Here is a 16,447-nt window from a genome sequence, read left to right as displayed (position 1 = left end):
TTTAAGTTGTCTACCAAGAGCAAGTTGCACTCTGAGGTGCTGCCATACAATTGTGATACACGTAACATTCATTGTGTACTTTCAATGTGTCATACGGCCTGAGGGGGTTCTATAAAACTCCACTCCCCTCAGTTCTTAGACAGCAACCTTCCCCCATTGTGCCTCCATGGTGACTCCCCCAAGTTTTAGTGCATCCCTCACCTTTGGAACGTGCCAATCTGCAACACTCAGTCGGGCACAACTCTTTATTCTTGAAGACCAACAGGTTTCAGGCAGACCAAAAAGCATCTTTCACCAAGCTGATGATCCTCCAGCAGCAGATGATATTTGTCTCGGAGTGCATCCCTGGGAACACCCCATGGAGCACAGAGTCCTGCATCACGGAGCTGCTCGGGATGAACCTTGTCAAATATCTTATCTCTCTCCAGACCTACTTTGCAAAGACACATTCCAGAAGGAGGCCGACAACAGTCTCTTCCCTGCCATAGCCACCTCGAGGGCAACATGCAGATGGGGGAGACTGAGCAGGTAGGAAGGCTCTGACGGGAGAGGGCCTTTCTCACCACCATCAAATCTAGGTCTTGGTGCTTGTTTGAAAGTTCTGGTGATGAGGAATTCTGCCAAGTGATTTTGACAGTGTGTTCAGGGAACCATCCGACAGGATCTGCCATCTCCTTTTCTGAAGTTCTTCTCGGACAAAATATGCAGGCCACTACCCGAGGGACTTGCGGTCAAAGGTGTTTCCACAAGAGACAGGTAGTACTACAAACATAAACATTTTTTTTTACTCCATTCTCAAAGTTACAAAGCCAATGCTCAGAGTGGATCAGGCAAACCCAAATCAATTCCTTGCTTGCTCCAAAAAACAAATTCAAATTCCAATTGAATCCAATTCATGGTCCCTACAAAAGAGACAAACAAGATCCAAGCTGGCAAGATAAGGCATTGCACCCCATCTTGGGCTTGATCTGACATTTGATCTTAGCCAAAAGGCCAAAAACCCTCTCCAAGACCTTGATAATCTAAGAACAAGAATTCAAGATGGCGCCGGAGCGAGGCAACTTCTTGCAAGCTGTGCCCAGCATACCTTCTAATTCTATCTTTTACTCTCGTTCTATGCTTCTAAAACTTCATTCTAACTCTATTATAACACTACATTCTGCACTCTCTCGTTTCCTTCTCTATGAATGGTATGTTTTGTCTTTATAGCACGCAAGAAACAATACTTTTCACTGTATGTTAATACATGTGACAATAATAAATCAAATCAAATCCTGGTTAAACTTCAGAAGCAGGAATCCAAGTTAATTGCCTCAAATGTCAAATTTAATGTCAATCTCACCTGTTATGATCTTCCAATGTTTTATCTTCTAGCTACCCTCATATGTTTACCTACACAAAAATGGCGCTGGAGCGAGGTGACTTCTTGCGAACCATCCCCAACATACCATCAAATTCAATCTTTTAACTCTTGTTCAGTGCTCTTAAAACTGTACTCTGTTAAACTCTAATGCTTTTTAAATATCGCTTCCCTGCTGCCATCAGACTTTTGAATGGACCTACCTTATATTAAGTTGATCTTTCTCTACACCGTAGTTATGACTGTAACACTACATTCTGCACTCTCTCCTTTCCTTCTCTATGAACTGTATGTTTTGTCTGTATAGCGCACGAGAAACAATACTTTTCACAATACATGTGACAATAATAAATCAAATCAAATATTTTCATAATTTAATAATTAACTTTCAAACAGAGAACTCTTGACTCCAAGGGCTTATAGGACTCAATAGACAATGTAGTGTCAGTGCGCAAGTGCGAATGCGGTGCACTGTGGAAGCTGTAGTTCCTGGGGACTACAACTCCCATAGGGCTCCACGGGGAGCAGTGCATTGTGGGAGCAACTGTAGTTCCTGGGGACTACAATTCCCATGGGTCAGTGCTCCCACCACTCCGTCTCCTAGCAACCGCCTGACAACAACATGGTGGCGCTGGCAGTGAGGGGCGAGCTCCCGGTTTGAGGTGATGGAGGCGGCGACGGTGAGCGAGGGCGAGCTGGCGGCCGGGGTGCCGCCGCAGGGAGAGGAAGAGGACAACATGGAGGAGGAGGAGGAGGCGGAGATGATGCGGGAGATGCTGGAGGAGATGGTGCGGGAGTGCGCCGAGGAGGCCCGGGAGGCGGGCGTGCAGGAGCTGGCCGGCCTCCTGCTGTGGGCACTGCTGGACGGCGAGAGCGGCGAGGTGGTGGGGGAGTTCTTCCAGGAGCTGCTGGACAGCGCCCTGAGCAGCAGCGACAGCAGCAGCCTGGAGGAGTGCGTCAGGCCAGAGGAAGAGGAGCTGCAGGTTGGTAGCTGCTGTAACCAGAATGGAGTGACCGCAAAGGGACTTTAATTATCCCCAACAAGAATCGACATCAAGATATTCCAACTGGACACAGCCCCTCTGGAGGGAATAGTCCCTCTTCAGAACAAACACCAACACTGGCAATCCAGTGCAGTAGTGAGGCAATGACCCTGTCTGAGATTGTTTTTTTTATTAGAGTCACAAGTAGGCTTACATTAACACTGCAATGAAGTTACTGTGAAAATTCCCTAGTCGCTACACTCCAGTGCCTGTTCGGGTACACTGAGGGAGAATTTAGCATGGCCAGTGCTCCTAACCAGCATGTCTTTTGGATTGTGGGAGGAAACACATGCAAACACAGGGAGAACGTGCAGACTTCGCACAGACAGCGACCCAAGCCGGGAATCGAACCAGTGTCCTTGGCACTGTGAGGCAGCTGTACTAACCACCGTGCCACCATCCAAGGTGGCCTCTTTCAGATGAGATGTTATAAACTGAGGCCCCATTTGTCTGCTTGGGTCAACTTAAAAGATTCTATGTCACTATTTCGAAGAGGAGCAGGGGAGGTCTCCCCAGTACCCTGGCCAATATTTATCCCTCAATTAATAATGCATCATCTGATCATCATTATCACACTTCTGTTTGTTGGAGGTGATTGTGCACAAATTGGCAACCTCGTTTCACAGAAGCCCCCATAGAAAATAGAAGCAGGAGGAGGCCATTTGGCCTTCCGAGCCTGCTCCACCATTCATTTTGATTCTGGCTGATCATCCTACACTACAACAGTGGCCCCATGTTAAAAAGCACTTCATTATTGGCTGTCAAGTGGTTTAGGATGTCCTGAGGTTGTGGAAGGTGCTACAGAAATTTCTGCCTTTTCCATCAGAATTAAGTCACTCAGGCAGGAACTGAGCAGCTGTATAACCAATGGAAATTGAGCCTTCTCCCATTGGAACTGAATCAGTCTGATTGCAGTGAGTTGTTCCAATGGCAGTCATTGTGTAATTGGAATTGAGAAATAAAGTTATATTAATGAAAACCAAGTCACAGTAGCTGAACTAAGCCACTCCAACGGAAACTGGCTCACTCCATTAAAAATGGAGAAACTATGATTTGAACTGAGTTGTCCCCAGGTGATAGACTGTAATTCAAAATCTGAACTTAGCAAAATGGCTCTACTCCAGGATACCTTAAAATGATTGACTTGCAAGTTTTATTCATTAATGAGGCTTGGAGAGGTGGATCTGCATCTCTTCCTATGCTACTCTACACTTGACTGCTACAATCTTTTTCCCTTGACCATCTTCCATTTCCCATCTTTCCATCACAGCACAGCTGACGTTACTATACTGACTGGGACATTTAGCTGTGAATTCCTACAAAAGAAAACCTTTATTTGGCGCATCTCAGGAAAACCTTTGAAAATTTCACCCAGTGTCTTGTTTTCCAGGAAGAATTTGATGGTATATTGACAGAAAAAGTACTAGTGAAAGGTTTATCAAATCTGAGACACTCAGCAACTGGATTGGAACAGGTCTGCCTCAATCTCTCCCTGCCGGTAAGTATGTTGGCAAAACTCTTACTGATCACAAAGTGATATCGGCTGGTGATATGGGCCGAGAACTGTTTACCCAAGTACAAATTCTAACTTTTGGTCAAGTAAATCAATGCATTATGGGATTATGCAGACATGAAGTTAAGGCCTGTGTTTCCTACATTGGAACTACCCAGTTAGATTTGGGCTCCATGGCAATATTTAAATTTAGTCTCCATTTTCTTCTAGTCATCCCAGCTATGAAGCAGTGCTGGAAATTTCTGTTGTTGAATTTTGACTTGAGGCCAGAACAGTTTAAACATTAAAAGCATTAATTTACACATTTCCAGCCCATAGAGTGTTGAATTCACTGCTGGTCACACACATTCGCACACAGGATCCCTTCATTACTTGGAAGTTTTAAAAAATCACATACAGGATGTGGGCATCACTGGCTAGGCCAGCATTTATTATTCTAAATACTGTTTAATGGGAAAGCTTGCAATTTTCTTTGTCATCATGCACCGCATATTCAGTATGTTGCGTTGAAAGTCACGAAGTATCTCACTTGGTGTCTTACTAGCAGAGCTAATGACAGAGAAGGATTGCGCTTGCAGGTGCTGCAGGCATCTACCCCACTTTTAGCAAGGTTTACGTTTATTTCTGAGTGTCACAAGTAGGCTTGCATTAACACTGCAATTAATTTACTGTGTAATTTCCCTAGTCACCACACCTCGGCACCTGTTCGGGTACACTGAGGGAGAATTTAGTATTGTCAATGCACCTAACCTTTCGGACTGTGGGAGGAAACCGGAGCACCGGAGGAAACTCACGCAGACACGGGAAGAGTGTGCAAACTCCACACAGACAGTGACCCAAGCCAGGAATCGAACCCGGGTCCTTGGTACTGTGAAGGAGCAGTGCTAGCCACTGTGCCACCGTGCCGTAGTTACAGAGTTATGCAATCTACTTCGATCAAACCCTACCATAGTGATGGCACTGCCATCAAGATGAGCATGTCACTCAACTTGTATGTCTCTGAAACCTTCCAGATTGGAGACTATCAATAGGTACTAGTCAATTTGATGTGCACAGATTTATCAAATAGGCAACTCATAGATAAGCATCTGTGCTGGGTGTTGAGAGAAGGGAGACATGGAGAATAGCTCTTCAGTGACCATGGGTACAACATCCAGATTTCGCTAGTTATACCTTTCAAACATTCATAAGCAGAAATAGAGTGCAGATACAATGACCATGCAACTATCAAGGTACTTAACCAGCACACCATCAACATCATGAAGCAGTACTTCACATGTCAAGTTCATATTGGCCAGAGGTCCACTTTGGATTGTTACCTAGATGGTATGGTAAGATGAAGCTATTCGCCAGCTAGTCCCTGTTATCTCAGTCTAGACCAGAAGGTGAAGCTCTGGTACTTGTACTAAAGCCTCTCAGGATAAAGATGGAATGTCTGTTGAGAAGTGGATCCAGTCCACTTAATTTGGCTACTGAGCTTCAGGTTCTTATAAGAACTACAGCTGCTAAATCTTCTCTGGTGAGGAGCTGCTGCAGGGCTTACGAACATCTCCAGCAAAAGTTTCAGGCATTCTCTCATTGACATCCAAAGGGACAATGTCTTGCTCTATATTTTAACCAATCTATGTAAAAGGCCCTTCAGGAACAGCAGCCATGGAAAGGCTTTAGCCCATGACAATGAGAAACAAAGGCAGAGTGATGGGGAAAAGTTGGGGCAATGGGGTTAGGAGAGTTGCTGTTGCAGAGAGCTAGCACGGACAATGGGCCAAATGGTCTCCTTTTGTGGTGTAACCATTCTGTTATTCCATGGTTGCCGTTCTTTAGACTCAACTATGGGAAATATACTCTGAACTAATCTCAAATGCTTTGGAAACAGTTTGCATCATACATGAATTATATTAGTGTCTTTACCCATTGTGCTTCCCATCAGCATTGATATATCCTGTGTGACTTCAGATCCGTGGCCAATGACTTGTTGAAACTGATTCACCAGCAGAAGGAATAAATGTGCCTAATGATTCCAGGATTACAAAAACAGGAATAAACTCTCAGTGAATGCCAGTCGGGGTTCAGATGGCCTTATGCCACTTTATTCTAGTTCCTAAAATGACTTGACAACTGGTTTAGTCACAGGTGGCACTGCTGCATTTGATGTGTGCTTGTGCACAATTGATCTAACAATCTGAACGGTGGAGTTATTCCAAGCAACCCAAAAATAAAAAGCCTAGTATGAAGGCCAGAAGTATTCTTATGTTGGGATCAGTTAAGGAGGTTTAAATTTTCAACTAAACCTTTATATAAGATAGGAATGTATTTGTACTTCACCTTATCCAGCTTTTCTCCTCTGTTTTACAGAATTACGAACTGCACGACATTACTATTCTTTACAATTACACCTACCTCCAGAAGTTGGAACTTCCTTACAACCATATAACAGGTATAAATATTTAGAACAGTGCGCTGGAGTGAAATTAACAACAGGGATTAAAATAAAATTGCAGGGACATGGTGAGGTTATTACTCGAGTCCAGCTCAATGCTGCTTCCCAAATGGAATACGTACATAACTGGTAGCTTGACCTTGCACGAAAGCATAGAGGGCCCGATTTTACCAAAACTTCACGCCCGTTTTCGGGCGTGAAATCGCGGTAAAGTCGGACGTCAGGCCTTTAATGCGATCTGCACCCGAATCCGAGCAGATCGCGGCTTTACCGACACCCAATTGGGGCGTGGGTCCGGCCTGTAAAGGGATACACCATCACTGGTACACTACCAGCCACAGGTTACTCTTCCCTGCAGGGGCAAGAGAGCGGGAGAGATGGCTGTGGCTGGTAGTGTACCAGTGATGGTGTATCCCTTTACAGGCCCAGCTTGGTCCTTCTGCAGTGTCTCCTCTTGGACTTGTGCTGATCTTGTAGCCAGTTTTCATGCGGATCCACCGTGGATTCGGCCGGTTCTGCTTCATCTCCTTAGCGAGGAATCACTTCGTCCTGAAGGTTTTGTGGGATGGCATGGTCGCACGTCCACTCCGGCAGGTGAGCTGCAAGGAAGGGTGGGGGGTCAGTGTGGCACAAGAGGGATGGATTGCATAAAGATTCAGAAGTTGGGGATAGTTTGGATTGGAAAGGTCACTGTTATCCTTAGCTCTTATTGAAACCGGATCTATGTGCAAGTTTCTGTTTCCGTCCAGGGACTTGCAGGCAGGAGTCATAGAGGGCAGAGATTCCTCCTGCGAAATGGAAAGGAGTCACGGGCAGTCCAGGGACTATGTGGACCTCAGTCAGAGATAGGTGACAGTGCAAAGGGCATGCAGCAGGAGCAATCACTGGGAGCATGGTGAACACCAGCTGCAGGGAGGAGAAAGTGCTGGGTGCTCCACAGGAAAAAGCATAGCTTGGTGTGCAGGGTATTCTGACAGGCATTGTCTTGGGGCTTGGCAGACTCCGTACTGGGATGCAGGAGGATTGGTGATGATAACCAGGGTCATCTTCAGCCTGGAGATGAGGAAGACATAATAAAAGGGCATGTATGTGAAGCTCTCATGGAAGGTTCCCTTTTGGACTTAACGATGCATGCAGCCACCGGATGTCCACATTGGCATGGCATTTCATAGTCGATGGGCTCGGAGTAGAGGGTCGGAATGCTGATCACGCCCATGATGGGATCCAGAATTATTGGGGGAGGCTGGAGAATAACTGCAGTTAGTCCTACCATTGCATCGCGGAGCTCTCGGTAAACCAGAGCAATGGGCAATGAGGGAGGGAGAGTCGAACTTGGTTCTAAAGTGGACGTGTAGCAGCATCATTTTGAGATCCCAGAACAATGTCATTGAGACAAAACTAAATTAAGATTGGTTCTGTCTGGGAGGGGCTTAAGGCAGTGTGGGAGGACCACTGAGCTGTGCTTTGGGATGGCATTTGGGACGCAGTGTTAATGCCACTACACTGGACAGGATCCAGGTCAGTTACGAAGGAGAGAGGCCTTATAGCCCAAGAAGGAACTAATTTCTTTCAGCGCTGTGGAAGGGATAGACAGGATTCACCAGCTTCAGATTAACATTGACAGAGCATAAGGTAGGAATGCAGTCGTGGAGAATAAAGGCAATGGTGAAGCGGGAACAGCAGCATCATATCTGACATTCCATCAATAAAGAGCATTCAGAGGTTCCCGGTGAATGCCACTAATCACTAGCCAAACAGCTTCCACTCATTGGCCATGAGCAACTGGCAGGTCATTGGGATGCTACTTCCAAGAATGGACTGCTCAGGTACTTTGGTTTAGTCATCTCATTCACACTTTAGCACCCCCCCTCCCCCCCGTGTTGTTCACCTCAGTGTGTGCGTTTGTGTCTTGGGGTAAGGCAGCATTAGGCCCATGCAAGCAGGCAACCAAAGCTGTGGAGCACAGAAATTCCCATCAGTTTCCCAATCAATCAGAGCTTCCCTTTCTGCACCTTTCAATCATTGCTGCCTTCGATGTTTCATTTGAGAGAGAAGGCAAAATGACTGATTCCAGGGCGCAACACTGCTCTCCTCAGAGTCCTCATTCAATGGAGGGAGCAAAGCAGGGAAGGACGTTGCTATGCGCAGCTCCAGCAGGAGGCAATGCCTGAGGGACATGGCCAAGGAGAGCCGAGCATGAGCAGGAGGGTGAGGAGAAGCAACCCAGACAGCCAAGGCGACTTACCACACCGAGGGTTTATTGTCAAAGAATATCCTACTTACAAATGAGTGAGAGACAGTGCTGGGCCTGCCTGTGATTGTCCCAAGACCTTGTCCATCACATTTGCCACATTCTTTATGCTGACCTGACACCACAAGGGATTGGAGGCTTCCCCCTGCCATGAACTTTGAAGATCTTCTCAGGGAATAACAGGGGCCCTGTGTGGCATCTCTCAGTCCACAACACATTGCTGCATAAAGGAGGTCTTGCTCTTTACAGGAAAGCCCATCATTATATCAAGTTTTCTCTGGACAAGAGTAGCCAGGCTGAAGGACTCACCGGCTTTACAGCCATTTCAGGCTTCCCAAGAGTCAAGGTGCAATAGACTGAACATAGAACATAGAACATAGAACATTACAGCGCAGAACAGGCCCTTCGGCCCACGATGTTGCACCGACCAGTTAAAAAAAAAAAAAAACTGTGACCCTCCAACCTAAACCAATTTCTTTTCGTCCATGAACCTATCTACGGATCTCTTAAACGCCCCCAAACTAGGCGCATTTACTACTGATGCTGGCAGGGCATTCCAATCCCTCACCACCCTCTGGGTAAAGAACCTACCCCTGACATCGGTTCTATAACTACCCCCCCTCAATTTAAAGCCATGCCCCCTCGTGCTGGATTTCTCCATCAGAGGAAAAAGGCTATCACTATCCACCCTATCTAAACCTCTAATCATCTTATATGTTTCAATAAGATCCCCTCTTAGCCGCCGCCTTTCCAGCGAAAACAATCCCAAATCCCTCAGCCTCTCCTCATAGGATCTCCCCTCCATACCAGGCAACATCCTGGTAAACCTCCTCTGCACCCTCTCCAAAGCCTCCACATCCTTCCTGTAATGTGGGGACCAGAACTGCACACAGTACTCCAAGTGCGGCCGCACCAGAGTTGTGTACAGTTGCAACATAACGCTACGACTCCTAAATTCAATCCCCCTACCAATAAACGCCAAGACACCATATGCCTTCTTAACAACCTTATCTACTTGATTCCCAACTTTCAGGGATCTATGCACACATATACCTAGATCCCTCTGCTCCTCCACACTATTCAAAGTCCTCCCGTTAGCCCTATACTCAACACATCTGTTATTCCTACCAAAGTGAATTACCTCACACTTCTCCGCATTAAACTCCATCCGCCACCTCTCGGCCCAACTTTGCAACCTGTCTAAGTCTTCCTGCAAACTACGACACCCTTCCTCACTGTCTACCACACCACCGACTTTGGTGTCATCAGCAAATTTGCTAATCCACCCAACTATACCCTCATCCAGATCATTAATAAATATTACAAACAGCAGTGGCCCCAAAACAGATCCCTGAGGTACACCACTTGTAACCGCACTCCATGATGAATATTTACTATCAACCACCACCCTCTGTTTCCTATCCGCTAGCCAATTCCTGATCCAATTTCCTAGATCACCCCCAATCCCATACATCTGCATTTTCTGCAGAAGCCTACCATGGTGAACCTTATCAAACGCCTTACTAAAATCCATATATACCACGTCCACTGCCCTGCCCCCATCCACCTCCTTGGTCACTTTCTCAAAAAACTCAATAAGGTTAGTAAGGCACGACCTACCTGCCACAAAACCATGCTGACTATCACCTATCAATTCATTACTCTCCAAATAACTATAAATCCTATCCCTTATAATTTTTTCCAACATCTTGCCGACAACAGAAGTGAGACTCACCGGTCTATAATTCCCGGGGAAGTCTCTGTTCCCCTTCTTAAACAATGGGACAACATTCGCTAACCTCCAATCTTCTGGTACTATACCAGAGGCCAACGACGACCTGAAGATCAGAGCCAGAGGCTCTGCAATCACTTCTCTTGCCTCCCAGAGAATCCTTGGATAAATCCCATCCGGACCAGGGGATTTATCTATTTTCAGACCCTCCAGAATATCCTGCACATCCTCCTTATCAACTGTAATACTGTCTATTCTACTCCCTTGCAACCCAGTGTCCTCCTCAGCTATATTCATGTCCCCTTGCGTGAACACCGAAGAGAAATATTGGTTCAATGCTTCACCAATCTCCTCCGGTTCCACACATAACTTCCCTCTGCCATCTATAACTGGCCCTAAACTTGCCCTAACCAACCTTCTGTTCTTGACATACCTATAGAACGCCTTAGGATTCTCTTTAACCCTATCCGCCAAAGTCTTCTCATGTCCCCTTTTAGCCCTTCTAAGCTCGCTCTTCAACTCCCTCTTAGCCAATCTAAAGCTTTCTAGTGCACTACCCGAGTGCTCACGTCTCATCCGAACATAAGCCTCCTTTTTCTTTTTAACCAACAAAGAAACTGCACCAGTGTGGCTATACAGGCTCCATGGCAGCAGCTCCTAATGTTTGTAAAGTGTAAGGGCTACCATTCCATCAATGTTCAAATCGTGTATGACCATTGCAAGCACATCCTCCACATGTGTGCATGGAATTCTGGGAGTTGCCATGACTCCTACATCCTCAGTCACTCCAAGGTGCCTGGGACATTAAGGGCGCAATACGTCTGCTGACTTGATTGCTTGGGATACGGGATACCCATTAAACACTGGCTGAGGTCTGTGCTCTCAAACCCATGCCAAGGAGAGGTACAGTGCCTCACACAGTTTCATACACCCCCTTATAAAGCAGACCATAAGGCTTCTGAAGATGCACTTCAGATGCTTGAGCTGCTCAGGTGGCTCTCTGCAATAGATACTGGAGAGACTTTCCTACATAGCTATGCAAAGAGGTGAGCTCTTGCCTGAGTGTGAATTAGAGGAGGATGAAGGCTCATTGTATAATAACTCCAGTAGTCAGCTGTTATTGCACAAAATAAAGTAAAACAAAAACCACAAGCCTGTGGTGAACACAAACAGGTCCCAACTGGGGCAATAAAATAATGGACCCACTCAGGGTCCTGCTTGATACAGGGCTCGGTATACGAGCTCCACCTGGTGAGTTAATTACCAATCCCCAGGGAGCTCGTATTCAATGGGTCCTACAGGGAGGTCAATCAGTGATTCCCCATGCAAATCATTATGACACATTGGAAGATGACGGTGCTAAAGTTCAAGAAGCCCAGGGAGCTGCTGAGGGAATGTGTGAGCATGCTGATGCCACGAAGGAAGGAAGAAGTGGGAGACCTGCTTGTGATACTTTAATTGTTGACAGGTTCCAGGAAGAGTCAAGTTAACTGGGGTCATAGAGACACATTTCCCCTAGCCCTCAAAGATATTTCCCTGTCATTTCAGGGGATGGCCAATGGCCAAACAATCACTGAGCGAATGAGTGCTGTATTTACACTTGTGTGTACTGAATCATGTGTTAAATCATGATGTTCTGGATCATACATTTGTGGGTTCTGGATCACTAATACTTGATTCCAACTTTGTTCAGCACTGCCCTGCTGATACACTCAATGAACTTAAAATCCACTGAGGAAGGATAGTGATATGACACATGGCTTGATGCATTTGATGCCATCTACTGATACAAACATGCCATGACTGAGATGAGGACCAGCTTAGGGATCTCATTGAAAAGTGCCTGTCTTGGGTTCGGGCATTAATGCTGAGGAAACCCAGATGCCACTAATGAGCTGCCCTTACCCATTGCTGTCTCTGAGAATAAGGGTTACAAACTTTTCAATCATATATTTTTAATAGTTTTAAATGTATTGCCTTGACAACATGCAAGGCTGTGGAGACTAGTGGTACTGAGGTCAATATCACAGGGAGAAGGGTCTGTGAGTGGCTACACATCCTTGGAGTGTCTTGAGAGGAGGTCCCTAGGGGGTCCGGCTGACTCTCATTCTCCCTGTGGGTACCAGAGGGCCCGGCCTGACTCCTGCAGGAGAACATAAGAACATAAGAAATAGGAGCAGGAGTAGGCCATCTGGCCCTTCGAGCCTGCCCCGCCATTCAACAAGATCATGGCTGATCTGAAGCGAATCAGTTCCACTTACCCGCCTGATCCCCATATCCCCTAATTCCCTTATCGATCAGAAAACTATCTACCCGTGATTTGAACATATTCAACGAGGAAGCCTCCACCACTTCAATGGGCAGAGAATTCCAGAGATTCACTACCCTCTGAGAGAAGAAGTTTCCCCTCAACTCTGTTCTGAACCGGCCCCCCCCTTATTTTGAGGCTGTGCCCTCTAGTTCTGGTTTCCCTTCTAAGTGGAAAGAATCTCTCCACCTCTACCCTATCCAGCCCCTTCATTAACTTATATGTCTCTATAAGATCACCCCTCATTCTTCTAAACTCCAACGAGTACAGACCCAATCTGTTTAATCTCTCCTCATAAGCTACACCCCTCATCTCCGGTATCAACCTGGTGAACCTTCTCTGCACTCCCTCCAAGGCCAACATATCCTTTCGCAAATAAGGGGACCAAAACTGCACACAGTACTCCAGTTGCGGCCTCACCAGTGCCTTGTACAGTTGCAGCAAGACCTCTCTGCTTTTATATTCTATCCCCCTCTATGCCATCTACTGATACAAACATGCCATGACTGAGATGAGGACCAGCTTAGGGATCTCATTGAAAAGTGCATGTCTTGGGTTCGGGCATTAATGCTGAGGAAACCCAGATGCCACTAATGAGCTGCCCTTACCCATTGCTGTCCCTGAGAATAAGGGTTACAAACTTTTCAATCATATATTTTTAATAGTTTTAAATGTATTGCCTTGACAACATGCAAGGCTGTGGAGACTAGTGGTACTGAGGTCAATATCACAGGGAGAAGGGTCTGTGAGTGGCTACACATCCTTGGAGTGTCCTGAGAGGAGGTCCCTAGGGGGTCCCTAGGAGATGCTGTATCTGGGGGAAGATCAAGGTGCATTGCATCCATGTCGCCTACATGGTGTGCGGCTATGGAGTGCAGGCCGAGAGCAAACGCAGCTGGACCAAACTCCCCATGTTGTTCACCAACCTTCCCATGGTGACCTTGAGGTGTTTGCATGTCGGAACCATAACACCAGACAGAACGTGGACAGACTCCTCCCATCATTCACTCTTGTCTGCTGAGTGACTCTTGAATCTCTACCTGATGTTCTGTTGCCTCCACTATTGAACTGGGAGCCACGTCCAGAGACTCATCATCTGACAGGGACTGAGCGGGTGATTAATCTCTAGCACCCTCCCCAAGAGCTGGAGAGCTGGACTGTCCTGCCACTGACTGCCACAGGGATGTGTCAGTGAGGTGTTCTCCAGAAGTAATCCCGGGTCTAATCTAGAGCTACGCTCCACCGAGGTTTGTGTCTCCGCTCTGGTGGAGGGTGTGGGTGAGCACTGTGACGGTACTTTGATAGCCTCCTCATCCTCAGAAGTGCCTTGGGGGCTCAGATTACTGCTGAGCTGTTTGGATTTCCTTGATCTGCTGGTGCTTAGAAAGAAGAAAATAGAGTTTTGTGCTTAAGCTATTTCCGAGTACACTTGACTCACAGTGATTGTCAGGATTTCATGAAGTGATGGAGCTGAGTTTCATACTAGGTTGTTGGGAGGGGCCACCCTCCCCTTCCCCAGAGGAGTGATCCTTGTCCTTCTCAGTAATGCTCACTGAAGCCTCCTCAAATTCGGTAAGGGTGAGGATTTCTGTTGTTTCTCCCCCTGCCTCGGCTTTCAGATATTTGTCGTGGCCAGCTTGGCCTGTATGAAGATGGAAGAACAACACGTGATCAGAGGAGATGGAGCAGAGGTTGGGTGAAATGCATGTGCCCTGTGTGTAGGGAGCCCTTCCCAGAAGGGGCAAAGGATAGAGTGTGAGCAACATGAAAGATGGGATGTTGGTAATGTGCAAGTCTCCATGAGGGAATGAGTGTTGATATGTTCCCCCCGCTAAGGGATGTGTGAGATCCGTGAAGAGAGGAGCTGTTGGAGTACATGGTGCCCTGATGAGAGTTTGATACTGGAGGGAGCTGAGAGATGACTTATTTTGGCAGAGTGGAGGAGATTATTCATCTGCTTCCTGAGCTACATGTCATTTTGGGCACAATTGCCAGCTGCGCCAGTCTTCTGAACAACACCATCTCAAGGGCGGCACGGTAGCACAGTGGTTAGCACTGCTGCTTCACAGCTCCAGGGTCCCAGGTTCGATTCCCGGCTCGGGTCACTGTCTGTGTGGAGTTTGCACATTCTCCTCGTGTCTGCGTGGGTTTCCTCCGGGTGCTCCGGTTTCCTCCCACAGTCCAAAGATGTGCAGGTTAGGTTGATTGGCCAGGTTGTAAATTGCCCCTTAGAGTCCCGGGATGCGTAGGTTAGAGGGATTAGCGGGTAAATATGTGGGGGTAGGGCCTGGGTGGGATTGTGGTCGGTGCAGACTCGATGGGCCGAATGGCCTCCTTCTGCACTGTAGGGTTTCTATGATTTCTATGATTTCTATGTTCCAAGCACAGAATCAAGCCTGAGTTCCCGTAAGTCCGGACAGGGGGAATGACGCCGCCTGAACCCCCCACCACCTCACTTCGACATAGAAATGGAGAATTCTGTCCTACCTGTTTGAAGAGCTGCTCAAGGAATCCTTTCCTTTATCTTTTTCTTGAAATGTGGGGTTGCATTTATTGCCCATCCCTAATTGCCAGTGAGCCAACCTATTTGAATCACTGGAATTCATATTGTGTAGGTACATCGACAGTGTTCAATAATTAAACATGACTTGCTTTTACACTGATTAATTAAAAATAATATCGATAAAAAATAATTAAAATACAGGAAATTTATGAAAGCATCAGCTCCAATATCACAAAAAGTAATTTTTTGGTATATGTTTATAAATGTTCTAGAAAGAATATTGCAATCAGCAATTTCAAAATAATTATGGTACAGTCATGCAAGTAGAAAGTTGCAATTGTTTGTTTCCTCATCTCAATTTCAGTTTTTCCTTTGTTCCATTAGTTGTTGAAAGAAGTCTATATTCTGTAAAAAAAAATATTTAAAATAGAATTTGCTAAAATATTTTCTTTTCAATAACCTGTTGTTCACACATGGGGATGAAGAGCAAATTGTCAAGATTGCTAGCGGACATTCTGAAACTGATTGCTGCGCTTTGAATGTTGCTAATTCTGCAATAAAACCATGGCTTATGGGCACTTTGACAGGGTCTGCTTTTGTTTGAGGACTGCTGGGAGAAAACCACAGTGAAACAAAATAAATCCGAATAAAATGTATTTTAAAGGGGCCCCATTTGAGTTAATTGTGAACTGCATTATTCAAGTTGCTTCTCTTCTGAGCTGCAGCTCAACACTATTTTTATGATTTATAGATCTGCGCTGTGTAAGTCGTATGCCCTACCTGTTGCAGCTGGATGCCTCCCACAATGAATTGAGCTCACTTGCTGACCTAAAACTTCCCAGAAATATTAAGGTAAGCCATTGAGTGGCTCTTAAGGATTAAGGACCATCCAGTTTGGACAGGATTTTGTGAATGGATTGAGATCAGATAAATAATATTCAAGCAAAGGAGACATGAATGAATTTGATAAAGAAGCTATTGATATGTTTGGTCCAGTTTATAAAAAGTGTATTATTTTTACTTAAACCTGGGGGAAGAAACATAATATACTTTTATATATTTATTTGACTAAGTTTGCATTTGTGTCAGTTTTCTGAACCCCACTGGTAAGGAGCCTTGGGAACCTGTACCGAAATCATGGGCAGAATGTCTGTGATTTCCTGCTATACATGGCGGGATTTCTGCATAACTAGTGATGGCTGTGCTATGCTTCAGAACATTGAATATTATAGACCGACCTTGCAGACCAGTGACGCCAGAAGAGGCTTTGAAGGAGCAAAGCGTTATTCCTAAATGC

General features: G+C 46.0%; 1 protein-coding gene across 1 annotated transcript in view; it reads left to right on the top strand.

Annotated features, from left to right (window-relative positions):
* Positions 1-1,962: 1,962 nt before the first annotated feature.
* The window catches only part of lrguk (leucine-rich repeats and guanylate kinase domain containing), a 158,735-nt gene continuing 144,250 nt past the window's right edge, over positions 1,963-16,447 (top strand). The window contains exons 1-4 of the mRNA XM_078235820.1: positions 1,963-2,343; positions 3,794-3,901; positions 6,272-6,353; positions 15,902-16,002. Of these exons, the coding sequence (XP_078091946.1) occupies positions 2,026-2,343; positions 3,794-3,901; positions 6,272-6,353; positions 15,902-16,002 (609 nt within the window). The 5' untranslated portion in view covers positions 1,963-2,025. The remainder of the gene's footprint in view (positions 2,344-3,793; positions 3,902-6,271; positions 6,354-15,901; positions 16,003-16,447) is intronic.

Source organism: Mustelus asterias, chromosome 19 (assembly GCF_964213995.1).
Source record: "Mustelus asterias chromosome 19, sMusAst1.hap1.1, whole genome shotgun sequence".
NCBI classification, from domain to species: Eukaryota; Metazoa; Chordata; class Chondrichthyes; order Carcharhiniformes; family Triakidae; genus Mustelus; species Mustelus asterias.
This window is presented reverse-complemented; position numbering and strand designations above follow the sequence as displayed.